This window comes from Simochromis diagramma, unplaced genomic scaffold (genome assembly GCF_900408965.1).
Source record: "Simochromis diagramma unplaced genomic scaffold, fSimDia1.1 OVJJ01000753.1, whole genome shotgun sequence".
Taxonomy (NCBI): Eukaryota; Metazoa; Chordata; class Actinopteri; order Cichliformes; family Cichlidae; genus Simochromis; species Simochromis diagramma.
Window position 1 is genome coordinate 19,744,042 of NW_024387523.1, and position 27,726 is coordinate 19,771,767.

At 45.1% G+C, this 27,726-nt stretch overlaps 1 protein-coding gene across 7 annotated transcripts in view; it reads left to right on the forward strand.

The window, feature by feature from the left end:
- Nucleotides 1-27,726, forward strand: part of hivep3a (HIVEP zinc finger 3a) — a 57,834-nt gene that overhangs the window by 27,681 nt on the left and 2,427 nt on the right. For 3 of the 7 annotated variants that reach the window (XM_040020334.1, XM_040020335.1, XM_040020336.1), the window contains 5 exons: nt 3,103-12,051; nt 12,427-12,602; nt 21,929-22,059; nt 22,151-22,225; nt 23,097-23,707. In XM_040020334.1, the coding sequence (XP_039876268.1) occupies nt 8,218-12,051; nt 12,427-12,602; nt 21,929-22,059; nt 22,151-22,225; nt 23,097-23,707 (4,827 nt within the window). In that variant the 5' untranslated portion in view covers nt 3,103-8,217. The remainder of the gene's footprint in view (nt 1-3,102; nt 12,052-12,426; nt 12,603-21,928; nt 22,060-22,150; nt 22,226-23,096; nt 23,708-27,726) is intronic. The other 4 variants (XM_040020337.1, XM_040020340.1, XM_040020338.1 and 1 more) reach the window with 3 other exon arrangements.

The window sequence follows — 27,726 nt, forward strand, 5'->3', positions numbered from 1 at the left end:
GTTCACTCTGCAGCTTGCAGTAAGTTATTCTCAATACAGAATCTTTGCTCTGGGTTACTTTGACAATATGCATAAACATGTATTAAATCCCATATTAGGTAAGCAATATAAAAAAATGTGCTTTATGTAACCCAACTTCAAATCTAGAACCAGCACGTAATCCTCAACTTTACCTCTGATGTAATGGGGCTTTCTTCCTGATCACTGCTATTAACCACTGAAGATATTAGGAATTGTTAAACTCATAGAAAATGCTTTGCGAAAATACATTTTTTCTTGGACTGGTACCAAGTTTCCATCCAAATCTAGAGTAAATTTTAATGATCTAATAGCTTGTGACCTTTAGCAGCAGTATCTTGAATTAGTTTTTCTTTTGGCTTGATGAGTCTCTCACATCATTGTGTATGAATTTGATCCCACTTTTCATCACGTTTCTCAATTTTTATTTTATTTTTTTTAGGTTTGCAGACATTGGTTGCACAGCCCTCTTAAGGTCCAGTCACAGCTATTCTGTTGTAGATTTGCTGGAGTGCTTGGGGTCATTGTTATATTGCGTGACCCAATTTGAGCCAAGCTTTAGCTGTCAGACAGACGGCCTCATATTTGACTCTTCGTGGTCATGGACTCTTCATGGAGTTCATGGTCAGTTCAATCAATGCAAGGCACTCATGTTCTGTTGCTGGAAAATAAAGCCAAATTCATTACCCCTCCATCAACTTGCTTGGCAGTTGGTGTGATGAATTTGTGCTGATTTGCTGTGTTTTGTTTTCACTCTGCAAGCCTCTCCTTGGTCTCTTCTGCCCAAAGGACAGGGTGTCTTGTGGTTTGTTCAGTTGTAGCTTTCCAAATCTAAGTTGTGCTGTTCTTTTTTTCTTTTCTTTTCTTTCTTCAGAAAGAGAAAGCCTTTCTCCTGGCAACCCTTCCAAACGAGCATTACTCCTACAGTCTGTTTCTAATAGTACTCTCATGGACTTTAACATTTAGCTTACTAACAGAGGCCTTTAGAGTTTCAGTTGCAGCTCTTGGATTTTGTTTGTGCAGTTTCTCTGAGCATTGCACAATGTGTCCTCTGTAAATTTGCTGGGACGTTTAGTCGAGGAAAGATTGTACCATATATATATCTCTGTAACATACATATATATATATATTACTGTTACAGACCAGCAAACTGCCATTTGCTCTTATAGAGGGGGTCACATGTGCTGATATTTAATAAATCAAATGTATTTGATTTGCATTGCCCTCTTACCCTCTTTATTTATTTATGGCAACAGTAAGGGTGTATGTAAAATAATCTTTTTTTCTCTGTGACTGTATCTAAAGAATGGGCATACCCCCCATGATTTCACCCACTGATTTAAGGTTAGGATGTCTTCATTTTCTTCTGTCAGACAATTACAGAAATTAATTCCAGAAAAATTACAATTAAATTTTTTGTTTTTAAAAGACATGAAATAAATGAAAAACACACGCTGCACACAGGCCTACTTGCTGCTCTCAGGCATACATGATTTCTTTCATAAGTTTCATTGACAAAGAAACAAATAACAGTTATGCTCACAGAAGGGGACCCTGTACCTTTTTCCAGAATTTATAAGCACTTACTCAGATGACAGCGCTTGGAAAAGGTCAGCTAAAGTCCTTTTATCCTTTTAATCCTTACGGTGAACAGTAGACTCTTGAAAAATAGTCCACTGAATAAAGCATGAAGTTCATTTCATAAATTTAAATTTTGATCATTCATAAAAGATGATTATTCAGGTTATGTTCACTGGCTGCTGAGTTTCCAATGAGCATGCGGTTTGTCAGATCCACTGATCGTTCGTTGCATGGGGGATTGTTTTGGGGTTATTTTAGCAGTGTGTGAGCTTTATTTTATTTTTTAACTTTGCAGTGATTTAGTCACTGACAAAACAACGTGTGTAATTAAGATTATTATTATTTATTTATTTTTGTTTATTTATTTTCAGAAAAAACCTTCCATTGGTTACTTTTAATTAATTTTTTCTTACATTTTTTTGGTCCATCCAAATTGAAAACAGTAAAAAGAAAAGAAAAGTAGTTTGTGGTTCTGTGCTCTGAGTTGCTGTGCTCTTGTATGTTAGGGTGAGATAATTAGGTTTCAGATAGTTGATTGGTAAGAATAAGATTGTCTGCTGGTAGCGTTTTGCCAGAAATGTCTGTATGCGAGCAGACACATCATCACATCATTTTCGAATCTGGAGCCCTGTTGTCACAAGGTTTCTCTGTGGCCTGGAGCAGGATGGACACCCTGGGCTCTCTTCCAATCCTCTCGGCTTCTCCTTTTTACGCCTGACCAGATGAGCAACTCACTGCCTGTCTGCATCCTACCGGCTGGTGCTCCCTCAATGCTCCTCCTATCTGTGAGCTTTCAGCCTGCTGGAAAAAAAGAGAAAAGAGGGAGGGGAAAAAATCAGTTCATGGGCAGAGGGGAAATGGCGGGGGGACCCATGGCATAAAAGAGTGATGTCACAGTTGCCCGGACCTATTTCAGCCTGACCCCTGGCAGGAGCACTGTGGACATTCTCCAGAGCCGCTCTTAAAACCTGGATCTGTGTGCGCTTTTCCCCTTGTATCTTTCCCATGTTTTCTCAAAATGCAGCATCAGTATATCTCTGTACCTGCGTTGGAAAAATGAGATCTGAATGGTGAACTTGTATTTTAAAAATTCTGAAGTAAGCCCCCTTCACCTCCCCTCTTAGTTCAATTAGGCAGGAGAGAGCACTCCCCCTGTCTTTTTTACCTCTCACCGCTTTGCCAGCTGTGCAGCAGAAACCGCTGCCAAAAGAAACACAAGCTTACGTCAACATCAATATAAGGAGCCACTGCTTCACACGAACCCAAAACAGAGACACCAGGACGTGGGAGGGGGGTGTATCAAAGAGGTGGAGAGGGACAGGGAGAGAGCGTGTCCCCTCCTTCTCATTCATAGACATAATATACTCAGCTACCTGTTTGTCAGCCCAGTGCACGTAGAGCGGAGACTCGATTACCTTTCTCTCTGCCTTCAGCGTAACTCTCATTCATCCTTTCTCTCTCTCTCTCCTCGTCTTCGTGTCTCTCTGCTCTCCCTGTTTCCAGTCATTCAGAATCGGAGGACAACACCACCTGCGACCAGGTAAAAAAAAAAAAAAAAAGAAAGAAAAAAGGGGGGTCCATTGATATCCTTTTTGTCATCTGCAGTGATCTTGATGTATGAGGCGTGTGACGTGATGTGGGAACTGTGGAGGGAGGGAGGAAGGGGGGGATTCTTCATTCATGTCTTTGTTATTGCAAAAGGCTGCTACATGAGTGAGGCAGCGAGAGGTGGAAAAGCACGAGAATCATTTGCGTCAGTGTGCTTGAATACATTTGAAGTCAGCCTAATGTTTTTTGGATTATTTTTTGCCCATTTTAACACATGCAGACAGCTTCTGTAGAGAGAGTGAGTGTGTGTGTGTGAATGAAGGAGAGAGTGCATGTAGCGAGTGGTCCGTGGGCTGTGTAGGTATTAAAGCTAGGAGTGAATGAGCTGCCTGTGTTGTGCATCCAGCCGCTTATGCTTGGCATGTCCTCCATGTGGACCTGTGGGAACATTTCCGAAGTGCACACACACACACACACACACACACACACACACACACACACACACACACACACACACACACAGGGAGAAAGGGAACACTGTGTATCCACTAAGGGCTCTCCCCTGTCCCTCCAGAGAGCACCGTTATCAGGCTGCTGATGAAGCTGCACTGTTGGGCTCGACAGCGTTGCTAGTGCTCAGCTGACAACATAGTGGATAACACAACAACAGAAGAATGCTTTTAGGGTCACACAAGTCCGAAGGGGTTCACATATCTATTGACTTTCATTAAGAAAGTGCTTAAAAATTGTTCTCCTCTCTATAGTAGGATGCTTTGAATGTCCCTGTTTGCATCTTTGAAGACAATAATATTTAAAGACTAATTGTCTGCAGTAGTGCAGCACTGGTAGTCAGAATGTAGGTTTTTTAGTTTAGAGAAAAAGCACCAATATTTTTTTTTTTATTTATTTTATTTATTTATTTATTTTTTGTGGTGAAATTGTCAACTGGTCTGTGGTTCTTTCGCATCCCAGTGTCTGGATTTGGCTTTGATTCTTCCTGAAAGAATGGAATATCGGTGTAGTACCAATTGAAAACTCCCAAACTATTGATTTTTTTCTTTCCTCTCTTGGTGTGCTCCTCTCAAAAAAACAGTAGCTTCTGGGAGGGAGGCACCTCGCCTGCCGCCTTCTCGCGCTCTCTCACACACACACTCTCTCTCTGTAGTCAGTGAGGATACTGGAAGATAAATTTAGCCCTCCAGCTCTCCTTCCATCTGCTACCACATGGTTTAGGGCCGTTACCATAGGAACCACCGCTGGGTGCCCATTAGTGCGAGAACGGGAAATTGACAATATTTTTTTTTAAAGCCATTTATACAATATTCTCTTTCTTTGTGTGGGTGAATGGACATGTCATTTAAATAGTTTAGTTTTTGTTCCCTTTTATTTTCTCTCATTTGGCTTGTTACGTTTCAGTATCTCGTGATTTTCAAGCAGTTTCTGCAGACTGTAACTGTTACTGTATGCACACTCAGCACTGCAACCATTTGATAAACTTGAGGAAAATTTCATATTGTGCCAGTGTAGGTTTGTCAGGTGTGCAGTGAAATAGCTTGTATTATATATCGCTGATATCACTGCCTTCTGAGAAAAGCTTTTTTCTTGTTTTTCTTTTTTTTGTCACTAAGCGTGGACTCAACAGCTTGAACGCATAACAGTGGAACAAAGCCATGGATTGTGTAAGATTTGAAAAGACCTACCATCTTCTTAGAAAGCATATCAGGCGTAACTTTAAATGATACACCACCCATTCTTATAACACAACGTTGGACCTCACAGGGAGAGTATAACAGAAAGTATTAAAATAAATATAGCATAAATGTTCTTGCTTGGCAAAAACCTGGCAGCTACATTACCTCCTGCACATTACCCATGTTTCCTGTTAGCAGAAGCTACTGGAACTTTGAGTATCAGAGGTTTGGTAAGTTTACTTCCCCAAGAAGAGTTTACTCAAGAATGCACTTTGGTTAACTGACACCCAATTTTTGATACAAATGTTGACATTCTTGTGTGTTGGTTCTGTATTTCTGTTTTATGATTATCTAAACTAGATGCTAATTAGCCATGTGCTCATGGACTTGCATGCTAGTTAGCCTGATTTGAGAGAACAGTGGTTAAATCGTATTTGATTATTAGTTTTAAAAATTTAATTCCGTTACCACATAACTCCTACCACCCCCCTTTAAAGGCCTAAGCATTGAGGAGTTTTCTGTTTTTAATATTATTTAGACACAAGCTACAGTCCTTAATGCCAATTATGATATATGCAGTGGTTGGAGACAGCAGCATGACTAAAATTATTACGACCGTGTGCAATTAATTTCCAGTCTTGTTGCACTTGAAAGACCAGGACCAGATACACGCCCACCTACAGTCAGTTGTTGTTTTCCAAAGGAAGTTTGGTGCCATAAAATGGCAGTAAGATGGAGCCTGTCTGCTCTCAGTCTGAGTGGGGGCAAGTTGGCATTCAGAGTGCAGCCAGAAATTCGGAAATTCTTTCACAAATAGGACTGCGATTTACCTGCAAAATCATACAGGTGCTCAGCAGTCCTACTTCTATATAGGAATGTAATCAGAATATGACCAGTTGTCAACCATTTAAGTGAAGATTCCTGTTACAAAGAGACACGTCACAGATGACTGATTGTCAACAAGTTGCAATCTATCTGCATTTAGAAATTAGATGACAATTATTTGCAAACCTTTCCAATCGGAAAGGGGCCATGGTTCTTTAAAGAGAGATTGCCTCCCATCAGGCACTGCAAGCAATTGCCTTGTGTTTCAAAGTGGTCTCCCAGAAGCTGAGGGTGTTGCATGCCCAAGTTCAGGAACCAGTTAGTAACTGTAACTACTTGCAATTAGTTGCCAAATAAAAAATAAAAAAAAATAAAAAATCTCAGTGCATTCATCAGACAAGCACCATTTGTTGTGAAATGGAAGGAGGTTGCCTTCTATTTTTAGTTTAGTGTGACTGGGCTGTTACCTAGCCCATGTAATTAATTTTTCAGACATTAAAAAGACCTGAAACAGTTACTAAAATACAAGAACTTTTGAAAATAATAAAAACAAACAACAACCAGATAAATGTTTGGGCTTAACATTGTTCTGTATTTTCACTAATGGAGGATAATAAAGGATAATGCTCCTTTAACCCCAAGCAATTCTAGGTCTAACAGCCCTTCAAGTAAAAATCCAGCTTTGCTTGCACTGAGCCTTGTGAAAGTTCATGCAGAGAGTAGATATGTGAGGTGAGGGGTGCAAGGAGAAATGTTTGGCTCGTTTGTGCATTGGCTGCACCCATGTTATGTGAGGTGTAAATGAACAGTTCATAGTTAACTTTGGAGCAAGTGAAAATGAGCCAATTTTTTTATTTTATTTTATTTTATTATTTGACTAGTTGTTAGTAGCAGTCATTGTCACCTTCATGCAGAGAATGCACATGCCCCAAACAACTCTCAGACAGACGTGTTAATTCGAGTTTTACAAACAAGAGTCTGCCTTCCCACTACAAGCTATAAGCCCTGGTAGAGACTACCTGATTGGCCTACATTTAACACTTACTAGGCTTATGGCAAGAGAGCTATGATCTCTATGGTCCTCTGCAAACTGCACAAATTCTATAACTCTCCTATACTATGCTTGTTTTGCTGGTAGTATAAAGTGATTGTTTTTTATTCATCCAGTATTGGCACGTATACTCTTCTCACAAGTTAAATCAAAGATGGTTGTCAACCTGTTATCAGTAATTTGGATAGTATCCAGCAGCTTTGCCGTCTTCCACCAGAATGTGGGTGTAGAAACCAGCTGGTCAGTGCGTGGGATGCCTTGTTTACTGTTTCAGCATGCTGGCATAAAGTAACACTGGGAATTTTCTTCAGTATCTCCACTGAGTCACCTTTTGTATGCACTCACAGCTCGCAGCCATCCGTCGCCTCCGTTTGGCTTGGCCCTTTTTAAAATATCTAAAATCATCAGTTAATCCGATGAAACAGGTAGAGTCCTTCACATGTCCTGCAATGTGGCAGCACTGTATGTTAGCACAGTCTGATGATCATCATTTTGCATTTGATAGTAGACGACACAACGTAACCTTCAAAAGCTGCAATTTCATTAACACCAAAGATGAAAAAGGTGCTTGTAAGACAGCAGTACGAGTGTGAAAGAGTACAAGTGATCACTAAGTCAATTTCATAATCAAACCATTAGGACATTATAGTTCCACAATCAAATGGATCAAGTGGCAGATTCTCTGGTTTTTTGTTGTTGGTCATTTCTTGTCTTGCAGCAGAAAGATCAGACCAGTTTTATGGGAGTGGGCAGTATGTGTAATGTGTTGTCTGACATAATGATATTCTGCAATCGTTAAGAAATAGGCAATCACTAAAGACCAAATCAAATGATGTTATTTGAATGTTCAAGTCACAGTTGGGTGCGCATACTGCTTCTCTCAGGGAATATTAACAGAATCATCACTTTTACTGCATGCTGATATATTTTACAACAAAACATTACATAAACCATTCTAATTTAAAACAGGCAGCAGCCGCGGGAAAGCGAAAGATGAATGTTATGACACATAGAGTGATTATGCAACACAAAACATAAATATTCCTATCTGGCAAACAGAGAGGCCAGAGGGTTATCTGTTTCTCAGTATTGAACTGTATGCACTATCCTATATAACGACTTGTTTGTTTTTGCAGATCTACATGTTGAGAAGACAAAGGAATTGTGCATTGAACTGAACCAGCTGAGCAACAGAGTCTGTGTGATTCATGATGGAATGCTTAATGCTTGGATGGCAGAGGACTTCCTCCACAGCACATGGCATATCACAACTGCATTCGTTGATGCTACTGTTTTACATTTGATGGCATCGTTCCTTTGTCAAGCAATAACAATTTGAGTAAAACAAGCAAAAAATTATGAAGTGAAGTCAAGTAAGGTGGATATTTTGATCAGATTTGCTCACCTTAAACCTCTTACCCAGTTAATGCTTTGGCTTTAACTCTGTAGCCTGGCTCAGGCAGACGCATCCTACGTGTCTACCTGAGGCTGTCCTTCCATTTTATGGAGGCCTTGCATAGTCGCCTGACCACTGGGGAGCAGTCCGGAGGTCAAGAACATTCTCAGAAGGAGTCTCCACAGCGAGGCCCTCAGCCCAAGTCTCCCCCCCAGCCCTGTCAACAACAGCAAACCGGCTCCCCAAAGCCCCATGGCACATTACAGCAGCCCAAACAATCCAGAAGGCAGAATCCAGAACGCAAACGTCTCAGACACCAGCGGCAGAGCATTGACTCAGATACAGCACCGGCGAATAAACAGGAGGCATCGACAGCAACGAAACCAACCACAGGTTTGAGTTTGACTCCAGAAATCCCACCTTCCTCAGCAGGCGACCCTGCCCAGTCTAAACCAGAAACCCAGGAAGGGACCCCAAAGCAGAAACGTGAGCGTAAGCCTCAGAGACCAGGGAAATATGTTTGCACTTACTGTGGCCGTGCATGTGCCAAGCCTAGTGTTTTACAGAAACACATTCGCTCCCACACGGGTGAAAGGCCCTATCCCTGTGCCCCATGCGGGTTCTCTTTTAAGACCAAGAGTAACCTATACAAACACCGTAAATCTCATACCCACCGGGTGAAGGCAGGCCTGGCACTTGGGGAGTCGAAATCGACAGCGGAGCAAGCCACAGAGTCGGACGAGGAAACGAGACAGCTATCATCAGCTTCTTCTGTTTCAGAAAGACAAGACAGTGGAGCCTCAATCAAGAGTGTTGAAACGGACATGGCCAAAGATTGCCCTGGAGGAAACAATTACTCCTATGCGGTGAAAAAAAGATTGGCCCTGCGCCTAAGCAGAGGAAAACACACTCCTCAAGACTCATCTGATGAAAAGGCGTCATCTTTAGCTTTAGGTAGTAGAGGTAGTACAGAATCTGGCTATTTTTCTCGCTCTGAAAGTACAGAGCAGTCACAGGACAGCCCCCCCAACACAAGTGCCAAAAGCTATGCTGAGATCATACTTGGTAAATATGGACGCTTTGGACACCTACAGAGGATGTCTCGTCATCAAAACCAGCATCCCTCTGGTGAGGAGGACAAAAGCATCTCATTCACGGTGCCCAAGAAACAGGTCATCGACCATATAACCAAACTTATCACCATCAACGAGGCAGTGGTGGATACCAGTAAAATTGACAGTGTAAAACCAAGGAGATTCTCACTCTCCAGAAAGAACAGTTCTGAGTCTCAGAAGAGTTCAACTGTGAAAGAACCGCTCATTCATAGCCCCAAGGTTGGCGATGTGGGCTATAAAAGCAGTGGCTCTATCACTATGGGAGTTCCATGTGAAAAATTTCATCACCCACCTTCAAATATGGAGCAGCCAGCTAGCCAAACGTCCACCACCCCGCTGGTGCGAAGTCATTCAATGCCACCTGAAGCCAGTTTATTTGAGACCACCAGTGGCGGCCAAAGCAAATGTCGCCTAAGTCAGTCCTTTGACGAACGACAGCCTTCACGTCGTTATGGGATGCTAAGACGACAGCCAGCAATTGAAATTCCACTTGGTACAGAACTTACAAAAGAGGAACACGAGGATTCTCTTTCATTTTACTCTGACAGCTTAACCACTGTGCCTGACTGTAAGCAAAGTCAACCACAGCCATATGAGTGTGAGGCCTGTGGCACAGGATGCAAAGATTGGGTAGGTTATAAAAAACACAAGCAGAGCCTGTGCCTATCACATCAACCCATCAATGAAGTGGTAATTAGGCAAATGGAGTGTTCACAAGTAAAGAACAGTGCAGTCAGGGCAGGCGTTTCAGTAATGCGCAAGAGAAGGAAAGAGGAGAGTTTTGAATTTGATGACCCCTCTTCTCCTTCTTTACCTTGTTCTTCCCTGTCTTCAGGCCAGTGCAAAGATGAAAGCAGTGCAGCTTATGAGGGCCAGAGGAAGCCTGCATTGCAAACTTGTTCAGTAATTCAGCATACTAGTTCCTTTGAAAAACAAGAATCCTTGAGTAATGAGAATCCAGGTGCAGAGGCAACAAAGCACTCTCCACCTCATGAAGATCATCAGCTGTTGCCTCAAAAACAACCTCAACAACATGTACCAAAACTAGCAGCCCGAAAGCTGGTGCGCCAACACAATGTGCAGGTTCCAGAGATCCTGGTGACAAAGGATCCCAACATGAGTACAGACACTTCAGCCGAACCTACCACCACAGCAAAACATCAAGAGAAACTAGATGAATTTCAGTGGCCGCAGAGAAGCCCCTCTCTGGCACAGCTCCCTATTGAAAAGCTTCCTCCAAAGAAGAAGCGGTTACGATTAGCTGAAGCTGCCCAGTCATCAGGAGAATCTAGTTTTGACTCTCTGTCCCTGCCCCGCAGCCCTAGTCAGGATAGTAGTGCATCATATGCATCCAGTCGCTCCACGTCCTTTGAAGAGTCAAACAGACAGGACATGGACGTTGCAACATCAACGCCACTAAGGAGATCAAGAGCTCTTCATATGCTGACGGTGCCGGGGGTGCATCAGCACAGAGAGATGAGGCGCTCAGCATCTGAACAGGCCCCTCACGACCCACAACAGAGTGTCCTCATGGCTGAGACCCGCAGTAAGTCTTTTGACTACAGCTCTCTGTCCCCTGAGCGCTCTGCAGTTGGGTGGAGAGAAAGAAGAAAATGTCTATTAATGAGACACACTGCTATCAGTGATCCAGATGAGGAGGAGGAGGAGTGTACGATCCTGAGCCGTGGTCCTGAATATCTCAACCCAAGCAGATCTTCTCAAGCAAAAAGCCCAACTTCTGTACACTGCAGCAGGCCCTCTTCTTCTTCTCTATCAGGGGACACTGTTTTACATAATCCAGTGGAATTGCAGTGCAAAGATATCTTTTCTCAGTGGAAACTTACTCAAAATATTCAGTTGATTGGGAGCACAGAACTGTCCCTTCCTCATGACCCATCTACAACTGTAAAAAAGGAGACCTATACAGAGCAGGCCCTTGCTCCTGCACCACAGCAATATCATACGCATGGACCATCAGGGGCTGCCAGAGCCCGCTATCTCCCCATGTCTACAGGGCTGAAACTAGAGATTCCTCCACAAGACGATGACTACTCAGTAAGTCACTCCCATGTTCGGCAGTCTGCCCCTAACATCAGTTCCAATCTAGAAATATTGAGGCCAGTCACGGATCCAGCAGTTGCAGTGCGCCTCCAAACAGACACACACACCCCTGCATGCGCCATATACACCACATTGTCTCAGTCCACCTCCCCTAGGCCCCAGGAGGCAGTTAGTACTGTCCCACAAAGTGCAGGTGTTTCAACAGCTGAACAAAGACCCCACAGGGACAGGAGTCCAGATCTTCAACTGTGGTCTGATGATAGCCTCAGGTTATCAGGCTCAGGGGGCAATAAACGGATGCTTTCCCCCTCAAACAGCATGGAGCTGCCTCCAGAGTCACAGCAGCAGCAGAAAAGAGTAAAAGAAGAAGAGGAGAGGGAGATGGGTTGTTCTGACAAAGCAACAGTTGAGACTTGCAAGCACAAGCTCAAACAGGAGTCATGTTTACCTGCTATTTGCTCTCCCGTCTCGCATGTTGGGCCTTCATTCCCCAGTCTGCTGTCCAGCACCTGTAACAGCTGGTGCTATTTAAACTACATTAAACCAAACCCTTCTGCTCTGGATGAACAGAAGCCCTCAGTGTATTCGTCGTGGTCTACTAGTGGCTATGACCCCAATCCACCTGGCCTCTCCAGCAAGACAGTTCTCTCTCTGCTTCACTGCAAGCAGAGGCTCAGTCCATCCATATATACACTATCCCCCATGTCAGTGCAGGCAGCAGAGTCAGTGGAGCAAGAGGACGACAAAAGACCCTCCTCCACAGAGGTAATTACAACACTGACCACTGATTACACCTGTCGGTAGACCTAATCATTACTATTGTAACAGAACTGAACGAAAAGAATCAAATAAAACTGATCAAAATGTAAGGACTGGTAGGTGATAAGAAGTAGAGCAGACACTGAGACACTCCATATAGGAGGCATAGAAAAGAGTGGGTTAGCTTTCCTTACCATTTTTGTTATAGAATCCAAAACGGGAAATGTCATTTAACGGGGTCAACATTTAAACTGTTGAAATGAAGCGTGTGTCTTAACACATGTAATAAAATACATCGTTCAATGAGAATTCCCAATTTTTGTCTCCCTGGGCATGCTGGAGCAGAGTTGGTGAATTTGCCCGTGTCTCTTTCGAGTGTAGGTCTGCAAAAAGCAGTCATGCTACAGAGACTACGAGGGAACAAAGAAAGGACATACATCAGTGGATGACAACAAGTCAAACAGAAAGGAGGAGAAGGAGGAAGAGAAGGAGGACGAGGCAGAGGAGGAAAAGATCCAGTCATGCTCCAGAAATGAAGTTCGGGTCTCTGAGAGAGGGTGAGTATGATCTCCTGATAATCGCAGCAGTATGTTAGCTAACCGTGTTGGGTTCTGGAATGTGATGTTATACATTACTCAGTACTTTTCTTAAAAGTAATGCACTACATTACATATTTACTTATCAAAGAAAGTAACTTGTAACTCATAATGTGCACGTTGTATTACTCTGTATCATGACCTCCAATGTATTGTCTCATATTTACCAGTTAATACTATAAACCTCAGGCTACAGTCCTACATACTGACACAAAGGCTTGTCCTAGTGAGAACACACGCCTGCGATTTTATTTATTTATTTATTTATTTATTTATTTATTTTTAACAATACACAAAGCTAAAAACGCAAAGCTGAATTATCACAGGGATTCTACTTTACAAACATGCACAGATAGAAATGGAGGCTGCTACGCTGCAAGCCTGACTGCTCATTACTGCCTTTGTTACCTGTTAAAGTTCAGGGTCTGGCTGCTGGTCTAAGGTTGGCATGCACTCAGCTTTGAATAATTCTAGGTTCTTTGCAAGCTCTGTGTTAGCAGCATAATACAGTTTTTTTTCACTTTACCAACGTACTCTTGTCCTTTTATGCAACAGAACTAACAGTAATGTCCATATCTCAAACCACTGAAGTTATAGACAGCGTCACCATTTTCCTCTTCTCTGCACAAAAACGAAAATCAGCTGATTGAAGCGCTAGTGTGTGGGAGGAAAAAGGCATGGTTCTTTGTTTGAGCCACATGTTGTGCAGATAACTCTTAAGGTTCTCTTTCATAGCATTCGTTTCGTGTCTCACTATGGGGGAACGCCTCCTGCGTGACCTCATCAGAAGCTCAAATACCATTACGCCAGCCCTTACAGGCTGGCTAGGTGATGCCCATGTCAGGAGGGGCTAGTGCCTCCCTATATAATAGGCTGACATAGCGTCAGATATCATTTAAAAACCTCTTCTTGCTTCTCACAGAAGCCTGTAGACAACTGTGCTATTGGGTGCTAAAGCTAAACTGTCCACAGATTCGAGTGAACAACTCGGTCGCTGGGCGCTTTGTTCCCAGCTTTTCAGTTGTCCACTAGCATACAAGCAGTAGCAATACTGTTCTGTAGCTAGTGCTGGTGCAATACTTTCACCAAGGGAAGTAGCAATATTTTCCGAAAGTAGCAACACTTTGCTAACAAAGGTACCTCTAGCTTCACCATCAGGTAGCAATACCCTTCGACGCTAGCAGTTTTACACATTAGGTAGCAATACCTGTAGAAAAGTAGCAACACTTTTCACCCCACGTTAGCGAGGAATAGCAATATTCTCCGCACTCAGTGTCGGTCTCGCTAACGTGCGCAACCATGGCTACGACGGCCAACGAAGTTGCAAAACTCTGTCCTGGCGGCAAGAAGATTTCTGCCTGGGATACACACCCCGTGTGTGTGGCATGCCTGGGTTTATCTCACGCTCAGGCTGCCTTGACACCCACACAAGACTGTATCCACCGCAAACTACTCCGCCGCAGGCTAGCTCGCCAGGCTAACCTGTCGGGTGGCGACCCTTTGCTGTGTGAGGCTGCTGCGGCGCAAGGAGAAATTGAGGTGCCCGATGATTTGGCCGCAACGCCAGGGGCGAGCTGGGTAGAGGCAGACCTTCAGCCCATCGCGACCGCTTTCCCGTCGCTGGAGGCAGACGGAGATCGTGAGTTTTTCCCCGATGTTGGAGTCACCTGGGGAGGAGATGCCAACGAGGACGGAGATGAGTCTGCTGACTCGGAGCCCCTGCTGTCTGACGACGAGGAGGAAGATTCCACCTCCTTGGCTAGCATCAGCTGGGCTGCAAAGCCCTCGGCTACTGGCGAGGTTGAAAAACTGACACCGCCGTCTCCCCTGGATCTCGACATGCAGGACATGTGCAAGCGCGCAGCTGCTAGGCTCAACATCCCGTGGCCCGCCGTACAAACAGAGGTTGTAAAGTCTCGTTTTGACGGAAAGAAATTGCCGAAGGCGAAAAAGACGGGGAAGCATGTGTTGCCTGTTTTCCCGGATCTACTCGATGAGATAGCGGTGACGTGGAAAGCAAAACCTTATAGCGAGAAACACCCCATCGTGGGGAGCTCCCTGCTGGATTGTGAGGGGATGGAGTCTATCGGCCTCCGCCAGATGCCGCAAGTGGAGCCGTTGGTAGCGAGCCATCTTCACCCGAAGAAGTCTCTGTCCTCATCGGCCCCATCTCCCCCCTCCAAAGCAGACCGCTTCCAGTCTAGCCTTACAGATAAGTGCTACAAGGCAGCGGCTCTGTTAGTAAGAGCCCACAACGCCTCCTCTATGCTAATGGCTTACCAAGCTGAGCTAGAAGAGGACATGACAACTAAACCAGATACCACAGTGTGAAAAGAAATCTGTGTTATAACTGACCACGTCCTCCGCCTCCACAAGGTAGCCATACAGGCTACTGGGAGAGCCATGGGCCTCATGGTTCTTCAGGAGCGAGCACGCTGGCTCAGGCTCACCAACCTGACGACCAAGGAGAAAGAGGAACTCCTCGACACCCCTGTCGTGCCTCAAGGTCTCTTCGGTGCGGCTGTTACATCCATGCAGAAGAGATGTGAGGAGAAAAAGAGAGACGATGAGGCTCTGAAACTCTGCCTGCTGAGGAGGGCCCAGCACGCCACCCCAGCGGCACCGCGCCAGTCATTCACGCAGGCAGCATCTCGCCCGGTCCCCGCTTTCAGGATTCCCAAAGTGCCTAAGACGCAGGCAGCCCCCCAGGCTGCCGGGGCCCATACGGGCGATCGTGGCTCAAGAGTTGGGAGTTCGCCTTGTAATCGGAAGGTTGCCGGTTCGAGCCCCGGCTTGGACAGTCTCGGTCGTTGTGTCCTTAGGCAAGACACTTCACCCGTTGCCTACTGGTGGTGGTCAGAGGGCCCGGTGGCGCCAGTGTCCGGCAGCCTCGCCTCTGTCAGTGCGCCCCAGGGTGGCTGTGGCTACAATGTAGCTTGCCATCACCAGTGTGTGAATGGGTGGATGACTGGATATGTAAAGCGCTTTGGGGTCCTTAGGGACTAGTAAAGCGCTATATAAATACAGGCCATTTACCATTTACCATAAGAATCCATGGACTCGGAAACAGTCTCCCCAAGCCAGACCTCAAGCGGCCCCTCCTCCTCTCCCCGCTGCCGCGATCGTGAGGAGGAAGAAGCGGCCAGCCTGACAGCCTCTCCTCTAGGTGGGAGCAAACCCAATTTCTCACCTTCATGGGCTGCCTCTCAGCTCCGTTCCAGAGCAAGTTCAACAGGACATGTTCCAAACAGAGTGCTTAACTCGGGCCGGTGTTCCTGTCACCGGACCCGCCAGAGGGAAAGAGCCAAAGTTCGCAGTGTTGTTTCACAAGCACCTCTTTCGTGCATTCTGTATTTAAAAAAAACCCGACACGCGCATCGAGGCAGTTTGCCGAGGGCGCTGTCGAGTGTTGGCAAACACATGAAAAAATCAAACGTGATGATGCAGATGAGCCCGTCACCTCGCTCGCCTGTGACAGAGGTGATGGGACACCGAAATGGCATATGTTTCGCGCTGCGACCACAAGGGGGCGCCAAAATGCCATCTTCGGTGGAGTGGCCAGTGAACCCTCTGTCTCTCCACATGAAGAGCACCTGCACTCAGTCAGCATGGGTGCTGAGGACATTGGAAAAGGGCTACAGGCTGCAATTCAACGTCGCTCCACCACATTTCAAAGAAATCGTTTACTCTCGTGCTCTGGGTGAGTCTGCCAGTTTTCTTCTGGAGGAAATTTCCACCTTGAGAGACAAAGGAGCTATAAGAGTTGTCCCTCCCGAGGAAATGCACAGCGGATTTTATTCAAGGTATTTCCTTGTGCCAAAGAAAGGGGGGAGGGGGATGAGAGCCATTCTGGATCTCCGTGCCCTGAACCGGCATTTAAGGACATACAAGTTCAGGATGTTGACGCACGCCTCGCTGCTACGGTTTGTACGAGCGGGCGACTGGTTCACATCAATTGACCTGAGGGATGCTTATTTCCACATCCCCATATATCCCCCACACCGAAAGTATCTGAGATTTGCTTTCCAGGGGATAGCATACGAGTTTGTAGTCCTGCCTTTTGGTCTCTCACTGAGCCCAAGGGTGTTTGTGAAATGCACCGAGGCAGCAGTGGCCCCGCTCAGGGAAAAGGGCATTCGGGTGGCCACATACATCGACGACTGGCTGGTGGCAGCCCCAACCCGCCAGGGAGCGACTTGTCACACAAATGCTCTCATACACCATCTGGAGAGTTTGGGTTTCCAGATAAACGTGGAAAAGAGCACATTGACGCCAACTCAATGCATTACTTTCATAGGGCTCAGCCTAGACTCCCTCCGGGTGAGGGCTTTTCTGTCCCCGGAGAGAACAGCGGCCATACGGTCATCCCTAGCACTGTTTCGCAGAGGCAACACAGTGACCCTCAAACAGTACCAGAGGCTGCTCGGTCTGATGGCTTCTTCTCTAGTGGCGATAACACTGGGACGCCTGCACATGAGAGGCTTTCAGTGCTGGGTGGGCTCGCGGGGACTGGACCCTCACCGAGACGGCCATCGTCGCGTGAGAGTCTCTGCAGACTGTTCGCTCGCTCTCCGCGAGTGGAAGAGGCCAGGTTTCTTGTCTCAGGGTGTTGCCATGGGGGCAGTTTCAGCCAGGAAGGTGATTTCCACAGATGCCTCTCTTTCAGGCTGGGGGGCCACCCATGAAGGCAGAACAGTGAATGGGGAATGGGGCCCTCACATGCGCTCCACCCACATAAACTGTCTGGAACTGCTGGCGGTTCACCCGTTGCTAAAACACTTTCTCCCTTGGCTGAGAGGTCATCATGTTTTAGTGAGGTCGGACAATTCCACCGTTGTGGCCTACATCAACAGACAGGGGGGTCTGGGGTCCCCCAAGTTACATACACTGGCACACAGACTGATAGTCTGGAGCAGTGTCCACCTGCTGTCACTGACAGCAACTCACGTGCCGGGAATCTTGAACTTTGGAGCAGATCTTCTCTCCAGGGGCAACCCACTGTATGGGGACTGGAAGCTTCACCCAGAGGTGGTGAAGCAGATCTGGCTGCAATCTCCACCATCAAGGTGTATTTGGCAGCAATTTCGGCCTGCCATATTGGTTTTGAGGGGAAGACTGTTGGCCAGCATCCCTTAATATGCCGTTTCATGAAGGGTGCACGGCGTAAATTGCCTACATCTAGGCCGTTGGCTCCATCGAGGGACCTTCCCACAGTATTAGCTGCGCTCTCCTGTTGCCCATTTTAACCCCTGGAACAGGTTGAGTTAAAATTTCTGTCCTTGAAGACGGCTCTATTAATTGCTTTAGCTTCTGCTAAACGTGTCGGAGAGATCCACGCTCTCTCAGTGCATCAGTCATGCATTCAGTTCTCCTCGGATAATACGAGGGTCAGTATGCAGCTCAACCCTGCCTTTGTCCCGAAGGTTATCGGCACATTTTCCCCTGTAGAACTGCCGGCCTTTTGCCCACCGCCTTTCTCCTCAGAGGAGCGACAGCGGCTGCATAACTTGTGTCCAGTCCGTGCTCTGCGCATTTACATGGACCGAACCCAGAGTGTCAGACAAAGTGACCAGCTGTTCGTGTCCTGGGCTAAACCACATATGGGAAAGCCTGTGTCTAAACAGCGCCTCTCCCATTGGATAGTAGGAGCAATTGCCCTGGCCTATACTAGCAGGGGCCTTCAGCCTCCTGCTGGCTTGCGTGCACATTGCACTAGAGGTCTGGCAACCTCATGGGCTCTCTTTAGAGGAGTTTCTATTCAAGAGGTGTGTGCAGCTGCATGCTGGACCTCACCTCATACATTTGCTAGGTTTTACAGGTTAGATGTGACGGCACCTAGCCTAGCGCATTCAGTCCTCAGTGCAGGTTCTTCCCGGGTGGGGGCTTCTCCCCTGTGAAGTGCTGTTGGGGACAGTTGTCTTCTTAACAGGCATGTCTGGCAATCCGGGAGTCAGTATTTCTCCCATAGTGAGACACGAAACGAATGCTATGAAAGAGAACTTAAGGTTATGTATAGAACCCCGGTTCTCTGAGTAGCATGAGTGAGTGTCTCACCAGACCGCCCTCCTTGCTATGGAAGCGAGGAAGAGGTGGGCTCGTTTTGAATGACATCTGACGCTATGTCAGCCTATTATATAGGGAGGCACTAGCCCCTCCTGACATAGGCGTCACCTAGCCAGCCTGTAAGGGCTGGCGTAATGGTATTTGAGCTTCTGATGAGGTCACGCAGGAGGCGTTCCCCCATAGTGAGACACTCACTCATGCTACTCAGAGAACCGGGGTTATATACATAACCTTAAGATTTTTGTAACACAAGTAAGATTATCCAGCACTGTTGGGTAATAATGATACATTGTTTTTATTTATATTACTTACAGCGCAGAAAGCATGTGTCACATTCTGTTCTGTGTTCTGGAAACTGTTGTCGTCCGTTACGTTGGACAGGCTAAGGGTTGGCTGTCTGCACCAGCAGAGTCCATCTGTTGAAGGCCTGAAGCCAGGAAACTACCTAGCTTCCTCTACTCCTGCAGAGATTCATTTACACCAGCCATCAGAGCCATTCACATAGAGCAGCAGTACATTGTTGGCTGTGTGTATTGGTGTAACACGGACATTGTGTACAGACATGGCATTAGTCATTAAAGAAAATCTGCTGTACAGACAGAATGGAAAATGGACAAATGCTATACAAAAAAAAGAGCTTGGGCCTGGGAATATGCTGAGGAAACGTGAAACAAAGGCTCTGAAAATGTTTTCATTTGCTGTTAGTTTGGAAACTGTTTCCTGTAGGTTTATGGGTATAATGCTTTTTTGTAAAAGCATTCCCAAAAACATAATAATATTAAGATGAGTCAAATATTGACTATATTTTGTTTTATTAACCCGCTGAGGTTCAAGTCCTCATTGGTGATAATCCTAACCCTATTTTGGAGGAGAGCAAAATGGGTATTTTGGTTAAAATGAGCTGAATATGTGTCTTTACATGTTTTGTTGTTTGAGGCATGTTGCTTCCATTATTTATTGATGTATTTGTTTTTTAATTGGGATAGTAGATAGTAGCAACCCTTTAGCCATTCTGAAAAATAATTTCTCAAAACAGCTTGCAGATTAACCCTGTGAGGTCTAACTCATTGGTGATGACCTCACCCTTAAAGTTAACCTTTACCCTAACTCTAGAAAATCGGAATATGATTTTTTTTTTTCTCCTGTATTTATATTGTTCTTTCAAGTCTTTGCAATAATGGAACAAAGAAATAATTCTTAAGATTACTCTAAAAGAGACTTATCAAAATGAGGGGGTAGGCTTATCGACAATTATTACTTAGACCAACAGCCCCCAACCTTTTTTTGCACCAGTTTATGTCCGACAATATTTTCATGGACTGGCCTTTAAGGTGTCGTGGATAAATACAACAAAATAAAACCAGTACCGGTACCAAAAGAAGATGTATTCATAACACACTGGGAAAGACCCAGGGAAACAGAGTTAACGATTAAAAAAATAACAATAAAAACCCTGAAAACCATAAATTTCACACCTGAGCCTCAACTCTCACGGACCGGTGCCGGTCTGTGGCCCAGGGATTGGGGACCGCTGACTTAGACCCCAGAATAACCTTGTAGCCCAGACTTGGCCTGTCAGACCTAGCAGAGGTTGGCCAGGCTATTTGGTTGAATGAGCTTATTATTTCTTAACCTGTAACCTAATGTTTGCCACTTGACTGACGTGCATCTTACTCATGGCAGGAAGACACATTTGATTAGCTGTCAGGGCATTTAATCAATCTTCCAACCTTCATTTTAAATACTGTTCTAAATCAGCGTGAAACACAGTATATTAAAGAATCATTTAAATGCAAGTAACCATAGTAAAAATAGCTGTGCTTAATGATGTGTAACAGATATGAACTACACACAGTAATTACTTAAAACTGAATAATAAGCTGTGATGTGAACACAGTGTTATCCTTTGGCAGGATTGGCACAAAGACAGTAAAACACCTCAAAGTGCCCCAATCCCAGCAAATCAGTGGAGGAACTACCTCCGATTTACCCAAATTTGGCAAGAGTCACTGTTCATGTTAAAAAGAAAAGAAAACAAGATGAGCAATGGCTAACACTCATTCTGAAACTAACATATCATTTGAACAGATGTAAGTAGGCACAGTCCGTTCTACTATTCTTATGTAGCACACACTCATCTCCTCAGATTCATTTGCAGGGAGGTTAAGCCAGACATGCTCAGTAATTTTGATACCTATCAGAAATAAACACTGCTGTGATGTGATAAGGGGAGTGCAGAGAGGTGCCATCTGTGTGTCTCTTTTTTGGTTCAGGAGTGTGTCTGCGAACAAATCCCTGTTGTGACTCATGTTGACGCTCATCGCAGCCTTCCTAAAAAGAGTGAGTCATCCTCACGCCCGCCCGCTTTCTGCTTTCTCCGTCTGCTCTGTCTGTCTGAGGAACATAAAGACACAACGGAGGCAGCAAGCTAGTGGGATGTTGCCATTTTTTCCTTTCTTTTTTTTTTGAAGTGGGGAAAGCCAAGGGCTCTAGGCTCAAATCTTGAGTGGGAACGGGTGTTACATGAAATTTATACCTGCCGAGTACAGTATAGAGGTACGAAGGCAAAGTGTTTCTCTTTCATTAACTTGGAAGTTTTCCGACACTGTAAAAGCAACCATTTATGATACCTGCTGAGTTTATCCAGCCACACAGCCTGTGGTGAAAATAGAAGAGAAAAACAGCCAATTATAACCAGAACCATTGTTTGTCATAGGAATGTGTTTTTATTTTCAGTGTTTTTTCACGTTTATTTGGAGCAGCTGCTGGTTTGGGCGAGGGTTTCCCTCCCTCTTGTGCCTGTTTTTATTGGCTGCGCTTTCAGCAAACCTCTGGACCTGAAGCCGCATCGAAGGCTCCCTCTTGTTTGGGCTTGGTGGTTGTGTTAGCTGTGAAGGGTGGGAGGCGGAGGGGGCTGGTTTTTGGCTTATGAAAGCTTCTCTGTTGAAGCTGAAGTAGGTGCCTCACTGAAGGAAGTCTAAGTGAAGTGGTGTGGACCCCAAGCCCAGCCGCCACAGTTTGAAATTCCCATGTTGTAAAGGCCAGCACCAGACATTACACTTACATTGGATAAATGCAGTCACTAACAGGTGCTGAAGGGCCCCCAGCCTGGCTGTCAGCTCCTGTTACATTCATATTGATTGCTGCTATCATCCTGAGCTGACTGACAAGGAAACACCCTGAGTACCAGACTGAAACCTCTTTCTCTCTCTTTACATTTGCAGATCAAATAAGAGGTATGATGACGCACATGGTGGAGTTGGAGAAAAGTGCCAGTGTGACGATACTACAGTAATCACCAAGGAATCACCATCATTTAACTACAGTTTCTGTGAAACCGCATTCAAAGCTACAGGTAATGACAGGCAATAAAATGTTTTTTCATTTTAAGTTTCTTGTATGTGTTCTCTGTGCATCAACAGTGAGCGGCTCTTTTTTATTTCCAGGGAGTCTTACTGAACACCTGATATCTAAGGGACATGGAAAGGAAACCTCCTGTTATCCAGGGAACACACATGAAGGTACAACTTGTTTTTGGCTAAAAATAAATGCAGTAATTGCTTGGTAAATTACATGCCCTGTGCTCCTTTTTCTCTTCTTTTTTGTCCTATGCTTACCACATTAGCATTATTAGCACTATTCTTACTGTGTTAAATGTCTGCTTCTAACTCCTTATTATGTACACATTTTATCAAATGTCAAACCTCTTTAGATAAATGGAACATGGAACAAGAGGCCAGGCCAGCATTTCGCCTTTAATTTAACATAGTGACCTGCTCTACAAATTCCTTCAAGATGCAGAATGCGATAAAAATGAATAGAAAAATCCCAAGATGAAAGTTTCTACTGCGTTTGAGTCATTTATGTTCATGCTAGTTTCTCTCAGAATCTCTCAGGCTATGGGTTTCTCCCTGTTGGGAGAATGGGTGGAGGGCTTAATTAGAGCAAGTATCGTAGCAGATGAGGGAAAGGTGGCATTGAGTTATTTAGATAAATGAAACTGAGTTTATTAAGATCTGCAAGACTGAGTTTTCAGTTCTAGAAAAGCTGATCAGAATAAGTTCAATCGACTATTTTTCACTTAGAGTTAAGCGTGTGTGTGATGAGTGAGTAATAAGTTACTGTTAATAGTAAGAGTTAAGTAATAGTAACTGTTTTACATGTTACTCAGAAAATGCATTGCAGCCTTTGAAGTCTTGAATGAATGTAAAGTTTTGTATGAAATTGAAATACCTAAGCTTTCATAAACTCTCTACATGTTGACATCTACATGTCAAATTTGAAATAATCTAAATAAAGTTCTTGATGTTTTGCCTTACTAATGTAAGAAAAATTTGAAAAAATTTAAATATAAAATTAATTTAAAATAAACCTTTTTTTCTGTCCTTAAAGTCTGCAAAATCTCATCATGTCAGCCAAATCAACAAAAAGGTCATCAGTGCTCTGGTGCTGGGAAAAGTGGAGATCAAGGAGATCCAAACACCAAGGACAAGTATGACGGGCATAACAAAGACAGCCGGTCCACAGCGGCTGAAGGCTCTGACACTAACAGAGAGAAGGTTCATCCAGCACATCAGCTGGGGGAGTCTGAAGGCAGCTCATCCTTTCCGATTACCTCCAGGGATTCCACCCAGAAAAGCTCAGCCAGTGCCAGAAGGGCGTTGTTTGCCCGCAGACGCCTCGACGCTTCAACGTTAGCATCCTCTGGAGGTCCTCATTCTCCAAGTAGTCAAATCCTGACTCCACAAATCGAGCTTTCTCCATCTCGCAACCCATCACCCAGGCCTTGCCAGTCCCCTGCTCCTCCTTCATCCCTCTCCCCATCCAGTTGTCATGTCTCCACCGCCTCACAGAGACCAATCTCCCCTGTTAGAGGCCTCTCTCCTATAATAGTGCAGTCTCAGGGGTCGCATTCCTATGGGTTTCTGGGCTCCCTGGCTGACACCTCTGCTCACTGTCAAGCCCATATTCATCCAAGGGAACAAGCATCTACGGCAAGGCTGGTGAGTGACTTCAAAACATTTTTTGAGTGTTCTTCATAACGATTTAATTTTTTTGTTTTTGTACACTTAAGTCAAAATTTTGCTGCGTGTATAATTACCACTGGCCAAAAGGTGGCTTTTCTTCAAACCGCGTCACTCACCTGTGACTTGATCCAACTCTATTAGTTTAGCCTAAGGTTTTTAAATAAATCAGGTTCCAGCTCACAAAGCCAATCTTGTGTGGTTCAGCTAAATTCCAGCAAGTCAACATTTAGAATAAATATAGATAGGCTGGTACATATGAGGTTATTTTAAAGTCACATTTATTGGGAAGGTAAGGAAAGGCAGCTCTCTTGTTTTATATCAGACAAAGCAACCATGCAGCTCCTAGCCCTAAAATAATGCAGGAGAGCTCCCAAATAGACACGTTTTCCCTGGGTAACCAGGGGAAAAAAGGAAAAGCAGGCCAATCACTAAATTCTGAAGATTGGAACCACATGTCAACAACAAAAATAGCGTGGGTGAGTATCTCGGCTCACCCTAATTAAAAACTGATAAGCAAAAAGTATACACCAAACATGTTATGGTGAAACTTCACCACATACCCCTCACACTAATGTGGGTCCCAGAGGAGCAGGTACTGATTCACATTCACGACAGAGTGACCTCTTGTGTTTGCATATACACGGATCAGATATAACTTCATGACAAACCTGCCTAATATTGTGTTGGTCCCCATTTGGCTGCCCAAAAAGCCCTGACCTGTTGAGGCATGGATCCTTTAAGTCTTGTAAGTTGTGAGGTGTGGTCTTCATGATTCGGTCTTATTTGTCCAGCACATCCCAGAGATGCTCAATTGGATTGAGAACTGGGGAATTTGGAGGCCAAATCAACACCTTAAAGTCATTAAACCATTCCTGAACCACTGTTGCTTTGTGGCAGGGCACAATATCCTGCTGAAAGAGGCCACAGCCATCAGGGAACACAGCTTCCATGAAAGCGTGTACGTGATTTTCAACAGTGCTTAGGTAGATGGTATGTACAAAGTAACATCCTCATGGATGGCAGGGACCCATGGTTTCCCAGCAAAGCATTGCCCAAAGCATCACACTCCCACTGGCTTGCCTTCTTCCCATTGTACATCCTGGTTACCAGGTGTTTCCCAGGGTAAAAGCAATGTAAAAGAAAATGTGATTCACCAGACCAGGACACTTTATTCCATTGTTCCATGGTCCAATTCTGATGCTCATGTGCCCATTGTTGGCACTTTTGTTGGTGGACAGGGGTCAGCATGGTCCCCCTGACTGGTCTGTGTCTATGCAGCCCCATACACAACAAACTGTGATGCTCGGTTCTGACACTTTTCTATCAGAACCAGCGTCAACTTTTTCAGCAGTTTGAGCTACAGTAGCTCGTCTGTTCGATTGTACCTACTGTACCTGTAAATGTTTTTTTAATAACCACACTGACAAGGAGACACTACACAGCAGTACAGCACTTGTGCAAGCACGCTTCAAGTAGACTTCAACTGGACTCGAAAAAGTCTAACAGTAATGTTTCCTAAGCTTTCCATGTTGGAAAATGGGACATTTCAAACAAGGAGGAAAAAAATATCCATCCATCCATTCGTCTATTTTCTTCCACTTATCTGTGGCCAGGTTGCGGGGGCAGCAGCATAAGCAGAGAAGTCCAGACCTCCCTCTCCCCGTACTCCAGCCACAGCACCAACCTTTCTGTTGATCTCGCACTCCCCTCTCCCCTAACTCATAAACAAGACCCCAAGATATTTAAATTCCTCCACTTCAGGCATTCCCTGACCCGGAGTGGGCACTCCATCCTTTTTCACTTGAGGACCTTAACCTGAAAGTTGGAGGTGCTGATTCTCATTCCTGCCGCTTCACATTTGGCTGTGATCCACTCCAGGGCGAGTTGGAGGCCACCACCTGATGAAGCCAAGAGAACCACATTATCTGCAAAAAGCAGAGACGAGATACTGAGGCCACACAAGTGGAAGCCTTCCATCACTATGCCTAGAAATCCTGTCCGTAAAAATTATGAACAGAATCGGTGACAAAGGGCAGCCCTGGTGGAGTCCAACGGTCAACCTTACTGGACCAACCCTTGAATATCCTCAGGAGGCTAAAGAGCTGGTCTAGTGTTCCACAACTGGCATGAAAGTGGCAGGTTCCTCCTGAATCAGCTAATGGACGGACCCTGGTATAGATTTTCCAGTCCAGAGTATCCAGAACATATGGCCACAGATCTGATGATACGATCACAATCATCATCGACCTGCAGCCTGCGATGTCCTGGTGCCACTTGCACTCATGGACACCCTTATTTTGGAACATGGAGTTTGTTATGGATGAACTGTGGTTTGCGCAGAAGTCCAGTAACAGAGCACCATTCGGGTTCAGATCTGGCAGGCTGTTCCTCCCAATCTCGCGCTTCCGGGTCTCACTGTTGTTGCCCACATGAGCGTTCCCAGTAAGACGAGAAAGTCCCCAGGTGGAGCACCCTCAAGAAGTCAGGGACTCCAGGAAGGCCAGGTACTCTGAACTGTCGTTCAGTGAATAGACATAGACGACAGTGAGGACCCGTTCCCCGACCCAGGGAACAAACCCTTTCATCCACCAGGGAAGAACTCCACCATACTGGCAACAAGCCGAGAGGATACTAAGATACCCATCCCAGTCTCTCACCAAGGGCAACTCCAGACTGAGACATAGTACAACTCCTCTCCAGGAGACTGGTTCAAGATCCCAAGCTGTACATTAAGCTGAGTCCGACTCAATGCACAGACTCAACCTCACGTCGAGTCTCACGTTCAGGCTCCTTCCCCACCAGAGAAATTATGTTCTATGTCTCAATCTCTAGTCTCGGCAGCCATGGATCGGTCCACCAGGGTCACCACCCATGGCTGCTGCCCAGCACACACTGTACCCAACCCCTACGGCGCCTCCTGCATTCTGGGCCTACAAGAGGGTGGGCCAAGGTCCCTTTTTCAGGCCGTGCCCGGCCGAGTCCCATGGACTAAGGCCTGACCACCAGGCGCTCGCCTTTGGGCACCTTCCCAGGCCTTGCTTCAGTACAGGGACCTGCTAACTCTATCCCATGCAGGGTCAACTGTTCCCTGGATCTTCAGCTCATAGGGGTTTTTTAATCACTCTGTCTGGTCCCTCAGGACAAATTTGCCATGGGAGACCCTAACAGGGGGCAAAAGCCCCCCCACAACATAGGCCACGGGATGCACAAACCCTTTCACTCTCTGACAGCGGCGATATTTAGTCTGCCATGATTCTTTTCATTATTTATTATTCCACTTTAGAGCAGAACTAGTATTTGTGTCCAAAAGCTGGGACACTGTAAAAATCAGTTTGAGGGGGAAAAAAAGGTGGGGGGGACCTCTATGCAGTGATTTGCAAATCATTTAATCGTAATTTCAACTCTATATCCTATAGATGGCCATATCAAAATGAAACAGATATTTTTATAGCTTTTTAAAAAAGATATCTTGTCAAAATACAGAAAATGAACTGAGACAGAAACAGTTTCTAAACACTGAGAAAGTAGTGGTAAAATTGCCCTTGCCCCAGCTTTTTCAAAGGGAGACTTGCATACGGTGGCCATGAGAGGTCAAACACACCGCAACGCCAGCAAATAGCAAAAGCTTGTGTTGGGTTTAAGTTGACTTATATCCCTGACTCCCAGATGCACGGCCACCAGCTAATTTGACATTTAAAAGAAATTGAATGTTTAATATTCTTGCCTATTTTTGCTTGACTTTTAAAATTGTCTGTATTGTTGATAACTAACTCAGAGCACCTCTGCAGAACTCAGCTTTTAAAACTTTCTCAGCATCAGAGCTAAGGTTATCATTGTTTCATTGCTATTGATTTACATCATCGACAGATCATTAAGACTGTACTTTGTGCACCTTTAAGCCCAGCCAACTGGCATTATGTCTGCTCTTAACTGTTCATTGTAGGTGAATTTACCACCAGCAGAGCCACTGAAATTTCAGTTTGTTTTTGTTGTAG